Raw genomic sequence first — 20,770 nt, forward strand, 5'->3', positions numbered from 1 at the left:
GTAGCAGCAGTCTAGCATAGGTATTATTGGACAGCACCCACAAAGAGCATAAGTAATAGCAATAATAACTTGGCATCAGCTGAGTGTTGAGAAGGCCATTGCTGTCCTCCTAGAGGAGCACGTTTGGCAAGGATGAATAGCAGCATCCGTATGCCACCTTCGTTTTTTAGTAGTTTGACTGGCATGGACTTGAGCAGTTATGGTGGTGTGTAGCAGTAATCCATGAGATCCAAGGCTTCAGATCATTTTGAGGGACCTGTCAGCTGAAGCTGATGGAAATTGTAATTCCTTCCTGTTTTGTTGATCAGAGGGGCTTGGATAACATCTGAAAATTGGATTATCTTGCTCAAAGATGAGCAGTCACTTGTTTCTTCAAAGAAACTATATAAAGCTATAGTTGAAGGTACTGTGACTTTTTTTTCCCTTTGCTTTTATTGTAAATGCCAATTTAAATGTATATTTCTCTTTTTTTTCTTCCTTTTGGAGGACAAGAAACTAGTCTAGATCCAGTAAATTGGAAGAAATGGAGGAAAGGAAAATCAAGAGGAGGAGCCCCAAATCATCTACCAGTCATCCTACTCAGGTTGCTAACTCCAAGAAAAACTCTGTGCCAGTCAGTAAAAGTATAGCCTTTTCAAATCCTGCACCACAGCCTGCAGTACAAAAACCAAAGCTGAAACGGTAAGCTTGAGAGCATTCTGCAACCTCTAATACTCAGACAGGCTAAAGGGTGGTTAGACTGGGTGCTGTCAAACCTCATGAAGTTTAATAAGGACAAGTATAGGGTCCTGCATCTGGGGAGAAATAACAATAGGCACCAGTAGAGGTTAGGGGCTGCTCCACAGAGAAAGACCTTGGAGTGCTGATGGACAGCAAGTTCTCCATGGAACAACAATGTGCTCTTGTGGCCAAGAGAGCCAATGGGATCCTGGGATGTATCAAGAAAGGCGTGTCCAGCAGGTCGAGGGAAGTTCTACCTCTCTACTCTGCCCTGGTGAGACCACACCTGGAATACTGTGTCCAGTTTTGGGCTCCCCAGTTCAAGAGAGAGAGAGAACTGCTGGAGAGAATCCAGCAAAGAGCCATGAGGATGATTAAGGGACTTGAGCATCTCCCCTATGAAGAGAGACTGAGATTCCTGGGGCTATTAAGTCTTGAGAAGACTGAAAGGGGATCTGATCAATGTCTATAAATATCTGAGGGGTTGGTGTCAAGTGGAGGGGGCCAGGCTCTTTTCAGTGGTGCACAGTGATAAGACAAGGAACAATGGGTTCAAACTAGAACATAGAAGATTTCACCTCAACATGAGGAGAAACTTCTTTACAGTGAGGGTGACGGAGCACTGGGACAGGCTCCCCAGGGGGCTGTGGAGTCTCCTTCTCAGGAGAGTTTCAAAACCCACCTGGATGTGTTCCTTTGTAGACTATCCTAAGTGATCCTGCTCCGGCAGGGGGGTTGGACCTGATGATGTCTTGAGGTCCTCTCCAACCTCTGATATACTGTGATACTGTGACTAGATGGGGCAGAATATAAAGGAGCTTCAGACTTAGGAAAATTTTTGCCAGTGTTGACTTTTTTAGCAAAGTGATTTGTGTTTAACGCAATTCGGTGTTTATGTTACAGAAATGTTGCCTGATGCTCTTCTTGTAAGCTCTATAAAGTGAGTATGTAGGCTCATACTGATAACAGTTTAGCCGAAGAGACAATAGGCAGATGTGACTGATGAAAGATGAGTTAGATGGTCAAATACAGTAAATGTGGGAAGAAGCTGTGAGGAACAAATGAAATGCTACATGACTGCAAAGTTGGAACTGACAAACAGGGTAGGAAATGGACACAAATTGAACAAGATGAGCTAGTACTGGAATTTGCAGGTGTTTATTTGGGGACCGATCAGCAGTGGCAGCAGTAGCTCCCAGGCCCATTATGTGTGGAGAGAGCCATTCACCTCTTAAGAAAGCACTGTTCTGGAGTAGTTTCTATGTTATTGATGATACATACATTTTAGTTTGAATATACTAATTTTTCTCAAATTAGAAAATTTCTTTGCTGTGGCGTACACAGCAGATGAATGAGTGAGGAGGGATTTTGGAATGAAATGTTATCTAAGGAGAGGCAGCTGAGTTTATTGACCTGTAAGTATTAGCTGAAGGCTTAATACTGAACTGTTGCATTAGCACAGATAGTCTGTATGAAGGAGTCAGTATGGGCTGGATGAATAATAAACTTCTTCAATGTAAAGTCTATACTTTTTTTTTCAGATAAAATATGTTAATATTTTGAGGGAAATAATAATCAATACTAATGTGGTATAAATTGTTGGTTTCTACAGCTGACTGTACAGTTTACTTAAGTCTCAACACTATTTTGGAATGTCCTGGAAATGTGTTTCTTGTAATCCACAATATTGGGTAGAGAAGAAAATGTCCCTTTTGCTTTAAGTTATGGAAAAGGATGTACTCAATTATTAAGTGAAGCTTACCAAGCAGTGATAAGGCAGGAGTGGTTATTAACATAAGGTAAGGATGAAGCCTTGTTACAGTAGTGGAGTTAGGACTATTTAATTCATTTTCACTTCATAGAATCGTAGAAACATTTTGATTGGAAGAGACCTTTAAGATCATTGAGTTCAACTGTTAAGCCAGCACTGCCAAGTCACCACTAAGCCGTGTTCCTCAGCAGCACATCCATGTGTCCTTCAAATAACTGCAGGAATGGTGACTGAACTGCTTCCCTAGGCAGCCTGTTCCAATGCTTGACAACCCTGCCAATGAAAAACTTTTTCCTAATAATTCATCCTAAATCTCCCCATGCACAGCTTGAGGCCCTTTAGTCTCGTCCTATCACACGTTACTTGGGATAAGAGACCGACCCTTATATAGTAAAGAATCTGATGAAGTAAGCTTTCCAGGAACAGCAATATATTGTATTAAACTTCACATACAAATGGAAAAAAAAAAAACCTTGCTGGCATACAAACCTTATCTTTGAGTCTGAAATTGAAGAAGAAATAGCCAATGTTAAACCTGAATTCAGATGTGTTGCTCTGAGTTGAACCAGATGAGAGAATTATTTCAGTGTGTAGATGGTAGTCTCTATGATGTTTATAGACTACAGAAGCCATTAGTGATTGTTTCCTGTAGGACAGATAGAATTTATGACTTGCAGAGTATGGAAAAGGGATTCAAAGGAAAGGTGAGGCTCACTATGCCGTAAGCCCTATTACCTTCTTGAATTAAATAAAACCGCTTAATAAATGTCATTCTTTTTCTTCATACCCTATAGCATTCTGAATTTTAATATTCAACTCTAAACCTTTCATTGAATCAAATTCTGAACATACCATGAGGCTGCAGGAGCAGCCATGCCAATGTGAGAGAGAGGCTGCATGCACATGTGGATGGACCAATCAAGGATGAAAACAGCTCCTTACCCGAACTGTATTAGGTTAGGAAGTGGTCGGTCTGTCTCTGGGTCAGAGGTGGAATGTCCTGCTTCTCACTGGTAACTGTGTTTAGCCTCCATACCAATTGTGTGTTCGTTTGGATTTATAATGCTTTTTGGTTTTGTCCATGTATTATCTGTGGGCACATGGTTCTCTGAATAAACATTGTGTCTAGAGAAAATTGGATGGGGTTCAAGAATTTTGATGGCATTGTTGCAGAGGGAGCAGTAGGTGATTTTTAACATGTTTAATATTCGTCTGGGAGTGGACTAGTTCCCATTGTACTGAGAGATTGCTTTGATGGTGACTTTCAAAAAACTGAGATGTTACTGGAAGGTGGGAAGAAGGAACTCTAGGAAGACTTCTATGGAGGCAAGTTCATCCTCCTATATGAGTGGTTTCCCACAGTGTTTACCGATGGGGTTTTTGGTGATCTTATGTAGCTAATGCCCACTGTGCATGTGTCATTGTTGTGTAATGGTCCTCTTTGGATTATTAAGATGGCCATCATATACATGTGCTCCATTGATGTTTCCCACTATTGGCAGGAAAACAGATTGTTGGAATCCTTCGTTTTGCAGCATCAGACTGTCAAGAGACAGGTGATATTGTTCTTTGTTCTTAAGCCAAACAGGTGATCCAATTTTTTTTAACTTGAAGTGATTGAAACATATATTTTTCATTTCATTTTCAAAGCTCAGCTGTACACTTCTCTTACCTTTCAGATTCTCAGTCAAAGCAGGATGTAATATTTTTTTTTTCCAGTGTAATAAAAGAGAAAGCCAAACCTCCAGGAGATGAAGCAAGAGGGGCACAGGCAGCACCAATCCAGCATTCTTTTCTCACAGATGTGTCAGATGTCCAAGAAATGGAAAGAGGACTTCTGAGTCTCCTGAATGACTTTCACTCTGGCAAACTTCAAGCATTTGGTAAGTGCATGAATTTTCTGTATGCAGTAGTTGTTTTTTATAGCTAATGCATTTGCAAAAAACTCTGCTGTATGGACAGACTGCCAGTTTGTTATATTGGACTCTAGCATGAAGTGAAGTTTAACAATTAATATATTTTACTGCATTTTTGAATTCTAGTCATATTGTAAGGTTGTCTTTGGTGTGAGATTATATCAACTGCCATTTCCTTGTTCCTTCCATCATGGCTTATGAAAGGCAATACCTTGTCTTATAGATTTAAAATACCATGTTTAAAGCAGCTCCTTTATGATAGCATAGGAATAATAATAAGTAACTATGTTTAGCACTTGATTTGGCTGCATATTCTCACATTAGACTATTGGTAACAACTTCTATGGAGTTCAGTGCAAGCTGCATTTTACCCATCTTCCTCTTCTCTTTGTATCCTACTATTCTTACTATGTAACAGTTGACATAGCTTTCAGAAAAAACACGGCACTCTTCTACTTCCTTTTTTCTCCAGTGTTGAGCAGAAAGATGCATACATACCTCTGCAGTTGTAGTGTTAGGTTGGTATACCAGTGGTGATTTTCTGTTGATAACGCCACGTGTGCATGTGTCATTGTTGGGTAATGATCCTCTTTAGCCTATTAAGATTCCACACTGATTGTACAAGAGAACCTGAAAAGTCTGTATTATGTAAAGCATCACAGAATGTTAGAGATTGGAAGGGGCCTCCAGAGATCAAGTCCAACCCCCCTACCAAAAGCAGGATCACCTGCGCACAGGAATGCATCCAGGTGGGTTTTGAAAGTCTCCAGATAAGGAGACTCCACAACCCCCCTGGGCAGCCTGTTCCAGTGCTCTGTCACCCTCACTAAAGAAGTTTCTCCTCATGTTGAGGTGAAACCTTCTATATTCAAGTTTGTATCCATCATTCCTGGTCTTATTACTGCATACTACCAAAAATAGATTGGCCCCCTCCACTTGACACCCACCCCTCAAATATTTATACACATTGATCAGATACCCTCTCAGTCTTCTCAAGGCTAAACAGCCCCAGGTCTCTCAGTCTCTCGTCATAGTCCAAGATTAATGAAAATTAGAAAGAAAGTTTATTGTGATTAAAGTTAAAAACCAGAGCCTTTCTAATTTGGAGAGAAATTCAGGCACATAGGAGAACCACATATATTCTAAAAAAAAGCAGTTAATACATTTGGTAGTTACCATAAGTTCAGCACAACATAGCACCAGGCAGGGTGACAGAAAGCTCAGTAGAGAAACAAGGGAGAAATTAATGAGAAAGCAAATTAACTTGTACATTTGATGTTTGAATTCCTCTTCTCTAATGTAAAAAGCTTTGCACCTTAATTTTCTCTTTTTTTTTTGCTAAAGCTGTTGCTTATCCTTTCAGGAAACGAATGTTCCATCGAGCAGATGGAGCATGTGCGGAGTATGCAAGAGAAACTTGCTCGCCTCAATCTGGAGCTCTATGGGGAGATGGAAGAACTCCCTGAAGATAAAAGAAAACTGGCCAGTGACTCCAACCTGGATAGGCTGCTGTCAGATGTAAGTACTGGGAGAGCAGAACACGTGGAACTTTGTCCACAGCATTTGGCTGTGAGCAGTAATGTACAGCTGAGGTGAACATAGTTCTGTAATGAACCAAGGCATAAGCTCTGCCCTCACCTTGGTCTTGAGAAAATGCACTTCCATGTTTTCTTTTATAGGCCACTGCTTGTTTTGGTGAGTGGAGCAGTCTAACTGTAAACTGTCTAAAGATGTAGGCCAATTTAGAACAGCCATTTTCCCTGTGGTCCATCCTCCTGGCATCTGAGGATGACCACATATAACAAGGATTTTAGATCTGTATATTCTGCACTTCTTTCTTTCTCTGGTGTTATTTCCATAAACCCCCAAATTTTCTTTCAGTTTCCTGAGCAGCAGGTTTAAATGTAGTTGTTAATGCAGAATTCAGTGAAGTTGCTTTGCTTTTTGTAATAAAACCATACATTCGAGCCCAAAGTATTAGTGATTTCCTTCATCGTTTTAATGTGTTCTATCATATGAGCGTAATTGTTGCATTTGACTAACTGAAATGCCATTTCTGATATTTTCTACTTTCACATTGCAGCTAGAAGAACTGAATTCATCTATGTATCCTTTTATAAATGGCTATTTTGCATTATAGCTACTGCAAATGGTAATCAAACTATAGTATATTCTCCAGTAACTGGTGTCTTCACAGGAGTCAGATTGCTTTACTAACAGCCATTCTTTTAATTCAGTACCATAATGTACTTGTTCTTCCAATACATAAATGACTAGATATAAACATTTTTAATTCCAAGGTGTTTGTTTGGTTGTTTGTTTTTTTTTTTTTTTTAATGGTGATTTATTTTGTTTGAAGTGGTACACATTAGCTATGTGGTGACAGTTGAGGGCAAGCCCATGAGAAGCAGGGTCTTTTTGTGTGTGTCTTGCTCTTGCTGAGACATTCTGGAACCAGTAGACTTCGCAATACTTGTGCTGCGCTTGAGGGGAGGCTTATTTATTAATTACCCTCACGACAATAATTAATAAACGATATGGCAAACGGGTATTAATAAAAATAGTAACCCTTTATTAATATGAAACATGCCAAACTCGTAAAAAGGATCATTGTACGGTCGGAAGATATATTTACAATGGATTATGCAGTCTCAGGGCAAATATAAACTATTCTATGCAAATTAGGAGGCAACAACTTGGAAAGAGAAGGTCCCCGAGAGCAGGTAGTGCTCAGTTACAGCAGGAAGGAGGCTCGATAAGAACCGTTAAACCCAAAGGGCAGTGCATTAGTTACTCACAGCTAGTTTCGCCCAAATAAGGGATGCTGCTGCTGCTGCATTAGCTTTGGGGCGCTCTTGTAAAGCACAGCACGGCGGATTGCCGGCAGGAAAGGTTTACCGCGTGGTCCCAGGCTGGTCTGGCTTCAGCGGACGGCGGGCAGTTAACGACGCTCTTGGTGACAGGCGCTTGCTTGGTTCCTGGGTAAACTGAGGCATGGCACGATTCTGGTGGCAAGGGGAAGCAGGCTCGGCAACTCTGGCTTCTCCAGCTTGCATGTGTATGGCTCCTGGCTTTATCCCAGGCTCTGGACCAGGCACTCGAGGCAGGGCAGGGCAACTCAAGGCGGCAAGGCTTGAAGCAAGGCAAGGCAAGGCTTCAGCAAGCTTGAGCAAGGCAAGGCTTGAAGCAAGACAGAGGTGACTACCAAGTCACTTATATATATATATATATATATGTACAAATTGCCAGAGGTCAGTTGGTCCAACGGGGCACTGAAGCTAACATGTAGCTGCCTATGGAAAGGCGTTTTGCCAGGCTATAACCATAAAAGGCAGAAGCAAGGACCTTGTATCTGGGGGAGCAGTGGTCAGCTTACGTGCTCTCACCCCACATGAACATCTTGTTTACCAGACAGGCAGGAGTCCTGTCCCCTTTGTTCCTTTTCCCACGTTGCCCTGTTTTTCTGCAGGAAGGAGGGGAGAGAAAGGGACTCTTGTCTAGACATCTTAAGGCCTGTCTGGATTTGTACTGGGCCATATCATGGCCCTACCATCACAACTTGTTCTGTAGTTTTCAGAACTGTTCTGTCCCATGCATCAGTGAGTCCTATTACCTTTTAGTCTCTTTCTAGAAATACACACAGCTGCCTGTCACTGATTTTACTGTGAATAGTGGACTGACCTAATTTTATTTCTAGAGTCACTTGAGTCAAATACTTGTAGCAGAGCTTTGGTAGTTGAATAAATGTGTGCTCTTACCCCACGCAGAAGATAAGGGTGAACGTCTTAGCTTATATGCTTGTTATAAGAACACAGTTGAGGAGTGTTGGTGTTCAGTTTATACTGCAGTCTAGTTATTTCTGATGTTACATACTTTGTATGCATTGAGGAAGGTGGAATTCTGCTTTGGAACTAAAGATACTGGACTGGTATATACCTTCTCTGACCGTGGAAAGCTATTTAAGGCTAGGTCTCAAAGAACACAAGTGGAATGTGATAGTATCACTTAACAGTGACAAAATTACCTGCCACTTCCCTTGATCTGCAAGCTAGTTCTGGAGGTAGGTCTCATCAAGGAAGATTACTGGTTGAAAACACAGGAATTAGAACTGAATTCATCTGAACTGATGCATGCTATCACAGGACTAGGCACAGTTGCATTGTAATAATGCTATCTTGTTTATACCTATCTGTATGTGAAAATATTACTCCTTAATGGTTTTCTTCAGCCAAAAACTACACTTAGCAGATGCTCAAGATATTCCAAATGGTACCACAGGCTGAAAGACCAGCTTTATCACTTGGGCTTCTTCCAGAAGCTCTTGTTTTCTTTTTCCTGAGAATGGAATCTGGAACAGTGGTTGGTTTGGGGTGTTCTTTGTTGTTGTTTTAATAATTTTAAACAATGCAGAATCAAAGTACAAATTCAAGTGGTTATTTTTGCAGATTCCTCTTTGAGCACTGTATTATGTCAGAGCTCAGTGTCTAGTTTCAAGTAGGTTATTGTGACACTGCTTTTTATTATTGCCTTATTTAACAGAAAAATTGGGGAAATGTGGAAGTATGTTTCTTCTGCTCAGTGGTGTATGGTTGACAATGATATGTATATAAGCTCATCAGCATTTCTCCAGTTTTTATAAAGGTAACGATGTTGCCTTTCTGCTCAGTATGTGGACATCTGCATACTGTATCCTTAGTGCTTGGTTGATCAGTGATGCCACAGATAAATTTATTTTTAATAAAGTAAAACATTTTATATATATGACTTTTTGTTTAGAGAAGCTGCTACCTGTTCAGCTTTGTTAAGATAGAAGTTCTTGCATGGCCTGAATGTTTGCAGAGTTTACTTTTTACATTACTGTGAATAATTGCAAAATGTCATGGAATTAAAACTAGCATGCATGCTAGCAGTCCACATCATTTGATTAAGTATTGTGAAATTACAAAAGTGGGTAAACAGTTATTGTTCAATAAATACAGTATATGCAATTTTGTAGTCATAGCTATGTTATAAATAGTCTGATATTAACTGGTTTCATCTTTCTGTTCACAGTCAAAAAAAATGTGTAAAAATGAGGCTGGTTTTATATTCGAAATGTCTATCCTGGTCCAAGCTATGCCTTTGGTTTTAGGTTTATTTTATACTCAATTTCTAGGTAATACATTCAGATTCTCTACACTTACTGCACAAGGCATGAAATATTTATCCTACTTCAGAGCAAAGATTTTACCTGCCTGAAGTGGACCTCATGGACAGGGAACAAAAGATGGTTGTTTGGCATCTTTGGAGAAGACTCTTCTTCAGTAACAGGATGCAGTTGTGGATTCCTGTAGCTCCAGCTCCTTTCTGAGACACATGCAGCACCAAATTTGCACTCTGCAGCCGGTTGATATAAAGATCATTTAGATACCACAGTGTACTCCTGGCAACAAATTCAGCCTCAGAACAGTGTTACTCCCAGCAGTGTAATGCATATTGGGCTCCAAACACACTTTGAAATCAGTAGTTTTCACAGTTTAAGTTATTTTATACACAAAATTCTCTTTCCTTTTGGAGCTCTGTCATCTAACGCTGCTTAGTCTTACTAGTAACTTAAAAATGTGTGATCTGTTGGTGTCTTGATCTCACAATTTATGCATGTAACATGTAGGTGTAATTCAAGGTATGACATTAAAAAAAAATCATCTTTCTCATGCAGCTGCTTAGACTTACATGAGAATTATCACTTTTTTTCTTCAACCACTTTAAGCCCACAGGCAATCACAGGACAGCAGGAACAGGGAAGTGATCGTCCCCCTGTACTCAGCAGTGGTGAGGCCACACCTTGCATACTGTGTTCAGTTCTGGGCCACTCACTGTAGGAAGCACATTGAGGTGCTGAAGTGTGTCCAGAGAAGGGCAACAAGGCTGGTGAGGGGCCTGGAGCACATGAGAGAGGTTCAGGGTAGGTATTAGGAAATATTTCTTCACTGGAAGGGTTCTGAAACATTGGAATGGTCTGCCCAGGGTGATGGTGGAGTAACCATCCCTGGAGGTTCTTAAGCAGCATGTGGGCCTGGTATTTATGGATATGGTTTAGTGTCAGTCCTTCAGTGCTGGGTTGAGGGTTGGACTGCATGATCTTTGAGGGCTCTTCCAACCAGATACATTCTGTCTGGATCCTGAAGAACACAAAAGAACTGCAGTTCATGACCTACAGCCAAGAAAACCTGTTTTAAATTAATACTTCTCCTAATGATCCTTCTCAGCCAACCTTTGAAAAAGTGTCATAATTTGCGCAATATTTACCAAGGAGTTAAGGCTGACTGCATTTAATGTAGTTAATACTAATTTCCTATAATAGTGTACTTTACAATTTAAGTTGGTCTCAGATTCTGGAACAACTGCAGATCCCTATAATGCTGTTTGATTCTCTACAGAGTCAGTTTAGTATTGATAATATTTTAGCTGGATTTTTAATTTTGACCCAAAACAAGATTTACAAACAGTTCTTACATTGTCTATTTTTTGACTAGTTAAAACAATTGCTTGAAATGCTTTAGTTTTTAGTCTCAAAATAAACAGTCTGACTGTCAAGAGGGAACATTTTGGAAAAGTAGTAGTAGTAGCTTAGCTTTTGCTTATAACAGGTCATTTCCTTTTAGTTTTGAATAGGAATCTGCAACTTGTTAAAGCCTGATCAACCAATTAACACATGCAAATAGATGAGTACAGCTGCTTTATGCATTCTTCAACACAACATGTAGGAGTCACTATGTACAGGAGTGGGATAAGGACTGCATGATTAATCCAATTAAGTATCCCATGGACTTGGTGATAAAGCAGTCATCTTATTGTTGGCTAATAAGGAAACCCAATTAATATTTGCTCCCCCCCCCCTCCCCCCCCCCACTACAGAGTTATGTACAGAGAGCTCAGAAATTATCCCTACATCAAGTGTGACTTAGTCCATGCTTTCAGCTGTACTGCTGTTTCTTCAGTGTAACATGCATGCAGAGGCTGGCTGGTCAGTTAATCCACTAACCAGTCAGCTCTTGGGCTTAAGGCCACATCAGTGTTTCACAGCTCACTGTATGTCCTTAATGGACTTTCATATCTCTGTCAGAAAAACATTACTGAGACTGGAAAAACACCGGGCTCTTAGAAGAAAACGAGGCATGAAGATGCATGAGCAGAGTTTGCTCCTTGTAACTCAAGTCTGTCATGCATGATGAATTTAAACACTTAGGGCTGGGGATGCAGAGCTTTTAGAAGCATTGTCTCACGAGTTTGTCAAGTGCAGTAAGCTTGATTGTATTGCTAAAGCAATGATAAAAGCTTTTAACCATTGTAACACCTATTTTAGACTTCTGCCAGTAAAAAAGTTGACAGCTATAGTAGGTAGACCAATACATATTTTTTAAAAGCTTAATGCATGTAAAAATTTTCAATAATGTATTTCCTACTCCAATACAAAAAGGCTTGTATTTAGTTCTCAAAGATATAATGCAAAACAGGATACCCATGTGTAAATCACTAGATACGGTCTATAAGTAGTGAAATTATTTTACATTGTAAGCTACATCTTACCATATAAATTCTACAAGATAAAAGCAACCAGGAAAATGCAGAAATGCACATATCAGTATTTCTGCAGCAAGTGCTACAGCAGGCAGGTGCCACTTCTATTTTGGAATTTGTAAGCAGAATTCAGAGATTAATGTCTCATGGAATATATAATTTTTATTCATATACTTTTAACAACAAGTAATTCTTGTTATTAATTCAATTTTTTGTTGTTCTTGTCCTCCAACAAAAAAACCCAGCTGTAGCTATTATAGGGCAGGAGAAGAAAGATTTAAACAAAAGCATTTTGGTGTTTAAACCATCATCAGAACAAAGTGAAGTTTGAAGCAGTGCTGCATTTCAGCTCTTAGTCCTTAACTTTACAGAAATTTAACTCTGCTGAGTTAACAGCACTGAAGTTTTATTCAACCTCAGAGCAGAAAGTCCTGCTCCATATGAGAATAAAGAAAATACACCCTTCTTCAAACGTTAGGAACATTTTCCACTGCAACTTCTCCTCTATCCTAGAACAAAATGTAAAATGCTTCAATAAAAATGTTTCACTGATGGCCAGGGCTGCTGATAAAAATTTTAAACTCAAGTTTACATTGTTAATTTGACAGTTTGCTCTGTATTTACTTGAAATTCAAGATCTCTGCATTGAAAGGAGAATTTTATCTGAATAACTGCAGGACTTTCCAATTGAGGCCATCACTCCTCCTTTTACAATTAGTCAACTTTTCCTTCCCAAGTCAGGTGAAGCAGTTCTCCCTTTTATTTCCTTGGTGTATTGTTCTAAACCTCTACCAGTGATGGATGTAGTTTAAAGTGACTGTGTGAAACAATTTTGATTTTAGGTTGAAGACCCTGAAAGGTCTTTGGGGTGAAGAAGCACACTTGCCAGAAAGCTGCTCACAAGTGATAAGAGCCATGTGCAAACAACAGAAATTATAAAGGATGTTTATTTAATTCTATGGAAAGCAGCATCTGATGTCATGTTAACGTTCAAGCAGTCTTCTCGGATATCATGATCTTCTGACTTAGTGTGCCCTTACAACTACGACAGGCAAGCAAGAAACTGCTCAAAAGAGCTGCTGAGATAGTATCCATTATCTCAAGTGACTGGAACCTGTATTGTTACTGGGCTCTGGACTGAGCTGGGAGCTGTTGCTCCAATTTTTGCTCATATTGCTGCTGGATTCTTACATCTCTACCCCTGACAGGGTGTTGTTTATCATCTTCACCATGAGGGTGTTGAGACACCAGAACAGGTTGCCCAGGGAGGTGGTGGAAGCCCCATCCCTCAAAGTTTTTAAGGCCAGGCTGGATAAAGCTCTGAGCAACCTTATCTAGTGGAAGGTGTCCCTGCCCACTGCAGGGGGGTTGGAACTAGATGATCCTCAAGGTCCTTTCCTACCCTGACAATTCTGTGATTCTATGATTTCTTTATGGATGCTCTGTAGCAGCAAAAGACAACAGAAATCAAGAGTTCTAATAAACCAGAATTGACTGTGGCTCTGGTTCTGCAATGAGACCTGATGTGACAGATCTTCATATGAGCACTGAACTTTGCTGAACCAAGGCTTTACACAGACTTGTGGCATGCTCCCATGAGAGCTGCACATCCTTAAGTAATCTCATGTCCATATATTTCTAATGGCTGACATTAGATCTAAGTTTTGAATATTAGAAAGTTAATCACTGTAATAGGTCATATTTTTTCTCCTCCTGTTCAGAAATACAAAGATTAGAACCTCCAACATACAGGTCTTTTAATAGTATTAAACCAACAAATGGAACTTGAAACTGACAACAAAGTTTTCCCAGAAAACCTCCACCCTACACCACCTCAGCAGGCCCAAAAGCAGATCAGACTGTCCCCCTCCCCCCATTCCCCTACTAAACTCAGGTCTACCCCAGGCTTCACCAGGCCCAGTTGTGTAGCTGAAACTTCCTTGCCAGCCAAGGCTGAGAGAAAAGCTCTCCCCCACAAACCATGGTAGCAGTGCACACATGCCGACCACAGAGAAATACTTGTCTGTGCACTCCCTTAGAAAGAGAAACACAGGGAAACAGTACAGAACAAATTATGATATCCTAGAATGAACTGCCTGGCCCCCTGGGACTCCCTGGCCTTTGGAAGACTTTTCTTTGTGGTTATACCAATTAACTCCTGATTTTTCTTAACTTACAACACAGGAATGCACATAAAATACAGACTCACTTATAACAAAAGTTCCACGCATACACAATTTCACGTCTGTTGGTAAACTTTTGTGTTCGAAAGTCCAGAAATTCACTTAATTCACTGAAAGCATCAGTTAATTTTGAAGTTACCAGCTTGATCATCCAAGCATGGATGCTGCATAAAAAAATCGTAAATCTTGAGTCAATTCCTTCTTTAAACAGACTAGGTAAATATGTATTCAGACTTACAATTAAGCAAATTGAATCAAGTACCTGATCTGGACTTCTATAGGTGCTGCTACACAGAGCTGCCAGCTTCCTTCCAGCATTCAATATCTTATCCTTACTGTTGGATTTGTGTGCGAAGACACAAATGCATAAAAAGAAAAAAAAAACATTGTGATGCCATCTTCATCAAAACTTTAAACCCCCAATTCCATCTTGGAATCAATGTAATATCTATTTTCAGTTCCATGTTTTGGCAGTATTCAGTGCTAATTCAGATCAGGATGGTCCTGAGTTGTGACAGTTGAAATGCAGCTCCACTGAAATCAATGGATAAAATTTTTTTCTACAATAGGAACAAAAGATTTTCCTATGATTCTGCATGCACAACTATTTGCATAAAGAAAATTTTAAAACTTCACAGGATTCCATTGTTTGAAAAGGCCATATTTGATATTTTTAGCATGAAAAGTTCTAGATTATCAATTTAGCATGTTTCTTGGCTAGTTAGTCCACCTGTGGAAGGAACTTGGTGGGAACCACATAAAATCCAAAGTAACCAGCCTCTTAATTTTGATAAAATGACGTGTGAATTAGTACTGCTTTTCCAGAGAAGTTTTCCTGCTTCAACTCTATCCCTGAACACAAAGTGCAGAGAGCAAACCAAGGAATATATTCAAGTACCCTTCTACAGCAAGAGGACCTCTTGATTCTTCTCTGACCTCTTGGTTCCTTCTGATCAAGTTCAGTGACTAAATTCCTTCATGAGCGCAGTGGAAGACAATGGGATTGAAGCTCTAGGATAAAAGTTTGTTGCTAATGGCAAGACTCTTCTTCCAAAAGCAGAGATACATAATAGAAAAACAAAGTTGGAGGCACATCACTTTTGTATTTTCTAACAGAACCACACAGAGTACATTGCATTAGAAATTTCTATAAATTACTTCAATCTTTCTCTTGAAATACATCCTATATTTTCATGCTTAGACTGAGCTCAAGCTTTGTATTTAGATCTGCAAAATAAGGCACAGCAGCACTTAGAGTGCTGCATTCCACATCAGTTTAATGAAACACTTTTACCATAAGACTTCCTAAAACAGTTCCTTACACTTCTGCCAAGAAATCACGTATTGCTGAAGCTACCTCCTACACACCCCTTTTTGCCCAGTCTGATACAGACAATCACATATGCTATACCTTCAGAGACCCTTAATGAGCACTCACACACAAGCAGTTTACAGCAACTGCTGCAATGTTTATTCTATTACTGGCTCCTGAGCTGCATTTTCAGGGCAATTAATTGATTTTAGTGCCTCCTTTCTCACTTTACAACTTTTCTTAGTTGCCTTCTGAATGGATACTGCAGACAACAGGCTCCTTGCAGAAGATATTCCCAGTTCAAGTGCCATTCCTTACATTTAACTTGTTCCACACCATGGACCATACCCTCTTCTGTCAAACAAAAAGAGAAATACAGTCAGACCTCTGAAGTTACATGACAGAAAGCAAGAGCCACCATTGCTGCCAAGTATCAAAGAGCTGGCATGCATTGTAGAGTAGGATGCACATCTCTCTAAGCTCCTCACTCCAGTTACCTAAGGGTCAGCAGTAGTATTGCTAGATTTTTCCTTTTCAGCAATATACTCATCCATGTCACTTTAAATTGCTTTCACTATGCTTTGCTCATTTCCTTAATTGCTCATAATCAAGACTAGTCAAAAGGACTGAGTAATTTCAGCTGCTTCCAGATTAGATGCATTCTTAACATCTCTAAGAGTGAAAAGTGTCAAGGACATTCTGCCAGAAGAGAATTCATATAGCTCTGTGCCACAGTGTACTGACAAAGCATAATAAACAGTACTAACAGTCGTCTTGAAACTTTGGGTATGAGCTGTGACATCACAAATGTAGAGTTTCCTAGAGTTACATGTCTGAACTTCTGAGTATTATAACAAAACAAGGGCTGCATGACTTTGAATACCTATTTATCAGTAAACTGGAAAAAAGTACTGCAAGATCATTTTGGAATACACTAACAGTGTACAACCAGGTACAGTTAGGGTACAGCTGAGGTACAAGTAGTGTACAGTCTAACTTTAAAGTTGAAATTTCACCTTTAAAAACCATTTTGCCAATTTAAAGAAATATTACTGAAAGGAAATGACATAAAACTGAATTTTGAAAAGCAAGTAATTCAAAGACTCCTGTGGGGAAAAAGAAAAGGGGATGTGTGTGTTTTATTTTGCTTGAGTACTAATTATCTGTACAACGGTGAATAGTCTCATATGAGTACACAGACATTTTTAACATTGTTCTTATACATCCACTAGTTAGTAGTTTTAAAGACTACTAAGAGAATGGAGCATTTAACCTTTTTTTATTATTAGAGGAACAAATCCTCTTTTTAAATGTGTTTTCTTGGGGTCTTTTCAGTACTTAATGTCAATAAGAAAGATGAGGACAAACTTTTTAGTAGGGCCTGTTACAACAGAAAAAGGGGTAATGGTTTTAATCTAAGATTTAGACCAGATACTCAGAAGGAATTTTTTTTTTTTACAATGAAGATGATAAAACACTGAAACAGGTTGTCCAGAGCAGTGGTAGAAACCCCATCCCTGGAAACATCCAAGGTCAGGTGGGACAGGGCTCTGAGCAACCTGATCTAGTTAAAGATGTCCTTGCTCACTGCAGGGGGTTTGCACAGAACAACCTTTAAAGGTCCCTTCCAACTCAAACCACTCTAATCATTTTAAGATGAGTGATTAGTGCATCAATATGAATGGCAAACCAAGCTGCAATTCTGCCTATGGAATTCAGTTGCATGTCTCAACAAAACAGACCTTGGGAGTGTAAATGAATGCACATGGACCGGTTTGCAAAGTATTTAAGCAACTTAGGCATGCAAATATGTTTAAAACCCACGATTTTCGTTTTAGTCTTCCATGCAGAGTATGAATTGCATTGTTACTACTTACTTGGGAGTAACATGCTTCTGTAGCATTTTACCGTTTCATTAACCTACATTTTACTAGAAAGCAAGACAAGAATCAATCAGGATACAATGACTATTTTAAATTTTTTTTCTTCTTCCAGGAAAAAGCGATTCAGACTAGGGCATTCATAAAGTTGAGAAATTCAACTTTGCCCTAATTGTAGAGTGGAAACATTGCACACCCCATCCATAAAGGACAGAGACATCTCACACAGAAACAATGCTGTAAATTTATTTTCTTTAAAGTTTTTATAACCTCAACTTTGTTTACCCCGTATAAGATGTTTTCAGTAATAAGAGATCCTCTAGCTCAGGTACTATACAATTCAAGTAAAATGGAGGGCATGTGAAGTTGAAAAAAGAAAATATGAGCTTATATTAAGGATTCTTAAAATACTGCTCAAAACCAGTGGCTTTTCAGCTTTTTACATTCACATTTTGGAAATCTTCTCTGCAGTCCAAAGAAATGGAGCAAAACCAACCCAAAGCAGGTGGAATGAAGAGGCACATTAGGTGGGAGGAACAATGGAAACACAAATCAAATGGAAAAAGGGACACTCTTCCAATCACAAAGTCCAAAAAAACCATCTTGCAGGTCTTTCAGAAACACGTGCTGGTGTCCATCCATCCCAGCTGGGTCCATGAATCACAATCCATACTATTTAACAGCCTGTGTTTGTACTTGCAATATAGAGAGCACACCCTTTGTACAGCACATAATTCCTCGCCCCAAAGAGCTTACAATCTAAGTTCACAAAGAATGCATCAAGTAGCTGGATCAAGATCTAACAAATGGAGAAGACAAGGAAATAATTATAATATGTAATAATTATATAATTTTATAAGGGATTAAAGTTGGATTACATTGCTAAGTGAGGTAACTTTGGAACATTGTTGGCAGTGATGTCCTTAAGACATAAGTAATTTTTCAGTTAGAAGCTTTTCTGGTGATGAAAAACTGGTTTAAAACATTCTGAATGTCTTAGAAGTAATCCACAAAAACTCTCAATGGTTTTGTTGGCAAGACAAAATGTTCAAATTACCTAAATTCTTCACTTAAAACACTAATTTATTCTACTGGAATAATAAGGATGTTATAGAAATTCAGATGTATGTGTGACATTTGACTGTAAAAGGCTTTTTACATTTGAGCCCAAAATGTTAAATTCTGATACAAGAATCCTGCTGTTATAGGCTTAACAATCAAATATTAGTATGAAAATAGTACTATTTATAAAATGCATTTTTAACTTTAAAATTAACTATGGAGAAGAGACAGTTGACTTGAAATCAATGTTCTTTAACTACAGTAAGTGACCCACTTTTCCCTCTTTTTTAAACACTGTTCTTGTTACTTGGCAGTTAATAGAAGTGATTAGTCCAACTTTAAAGTTTTTTAGGGTTTTTTTTTTGTTATTTTGAGTATTTTTTTTTTACTTTTTATGTTGTATTGTTTCTCTTGCTCCCCTGCTTACATCATATTTTTTAAGGCAAAGTCTTGTACATCATCTAGTAATTTGCAAGATAAAACAAAACTGAAATGTAATTTACATGTAACCTTTGTGCCCATTTAGCTATCATTTCTTCATCCCTTTACATGCAAATAGAAAGTACCACCTTTCATGCAACTATGACATTTGTGTATTTCAAACCAGGGAATCTTGCTTTGGATTATACACATAAGCCGCTTGCCACACTTCCATGACATTTAACCCCCTCCCCCCAAACTACAATTACATTTTTACCAAAAAAGAGAAGTGCTATTTTTTCACTGTAACAAACAGCGCATCCATCAGAAAAATCTGTCTTGAGCTACCTTTTGGAAGGGAAGAAGAGGTTCATGCCATTTCATTTAAGCACAGAATTGAGACAATGATAATAAGAACTGCTAACAGGTGATCTGTTTAATTTTGAAAGGTACTTTCAAAGAAATGAAACCAGAAATGAAGACTAAAAAAACTCTACTTTTTTTTTTGACAAGTCAGTAGTAGTATTTACTTTTTAGAAGTGACATGTGTGTTAAATTTGTTGATAAGATACAAAAGGAGTATAGCCACAGATTACCAAAAGGGTTTGATAACTTCTGACCAACAGCTAAAAGATGAGGGAAGAAAATGTCAAGGGATTATGATCAACTGTTTCTCATACATGCTATAAAATCAAGAAAATTTCCTTGCAGACCTGTAAGAAAACCCTCCCCCATTCAAATGAGTTTCAATTCCCAAGCAAAGATGAATCAACAAAATTAAAATATTGTGCTGTTTTATTGGTGTAAAAATCACACAATTGCTAGTTCTGATTCTGCAGAGATACATCCATGCAGTTAAACATCTATGATCCCACAGCCAGAAAAAGCCATTAAATAGAATATCTGCTGTTAGTCAGCAATTAATGCAAATTTACATATGAGATCAAAAGGTGTGTATCGTACAATATACAACAAATCCTAATACAGTACATCAACCTGAATAGCAGGATACACTCAGGGAACTCTGTTAATAGTGAAGCCTGTCTATATGCCAGAGAAATAAGGCCTGGAAACAAGATGGCAGAAGGTACCCCAGAATTCCTAAAAAAGCAAACTGTTCGAACTGTTCATTTTTAATTTTTTTGTTTTTTGTTTTTTTGCTGGGAATTAGAAGTTCATAGAGGTATTGACACATTACTTGACAATACAATTTGTTATAGTGAAGACTGGTGGATGTGATGTGTTACTAAAAGGTAATGTGTGAAACATGCAATTACAGGTGGTGCTCAGGAAATGTGTCATTAATATGTTGGGGATTTACACCCAACTCTTTTCACAGGAGGGAGGACTGAAAAAGGTCTGTTTGATAGGCTTCCAATTGTGCCATAAATATACATGCGGGTGAATCAGGATCATGAATGGATAAAATGTGAACACCTGGCAATCTGTGGTTACATACTCTATAATGTATGCAACAAAAACACAAAATCAAATCCAGCTGAGATAGCAAACAGCCTGCAAGAACTCTGTCAACCTGAATAAGTTGCTTTATTGCAAAGAGCAGGCTTTCTGGAATTGTGAACAATTCTCCAATTGTGAAAGGTATCTCAGGAATGACATTGGCTGATGACAGATTACTAGTTTTCAGTCTTTTCTGGCACAGTAAAATAAACGCCATAGTGAAAGAAGGGGTTATGTGCTTGAATTCTGAAGTCATGATCAGCACTTCTGTTCTACAAAGGGGGAAAAAAACCTGCTAAAAAATTCCAGTTGGAAATTTTGGTGGCAAACTCAAGTCCAACAGAGGTCATGGATGCCCACAGAAAATGTCATAAGAGGCAGTGTCACATTCAAGGAAAAACTTGTGGTTTTTTTTTTTCTTTGTACTGAAATTAAAATACTTAAATACAAAAGTAGACAAATTGACAAAAAAGAGAACCACAACA

General features: G+C 38.8%; 1 protein-coding gene across 1 annotated transcript; it reads left to right on the forward strand.

Annotated features, from left to right (window-relative positions):
- Window positions 1-523: 523 nt before the first annotated feature.
- CCDC28A (coiled-coil domain containing 28A) lies at window positions 524-8,690 on the forward strand. The gene is made up of 5 exons (XM_054399150.1): window positions 524-681; window positions 4,211-4,374; window positions 5,771-5,925; window positions 6,491-6,513; window positions 8,636-8,690. Exons 1-5 carry the CDS (start codon window positions 524-526, stop codon window positions 8,688-8,690), a joined length of 555 nt encoding a protein of 184 aa, XP_054255125.1.
- The last annotated feature ends 12,080 nt before the right edge of the window (window positions 8,691-20,770 follow it).

The sequence above is a fragment of the Indicator indicator genome, chromosome 2, assembly GCF_027791375.1.
Source record: "Indicator indicator isolate 239-I01 chromosome 2, UM_Iind_1.1, whole genome shotgun sequence".
Lineage (NCBI taxonomy): Eukaryota > Metazoa > Chordata > Aves > Piciformes > Indicatoridae > Indicator > Indicator indicator.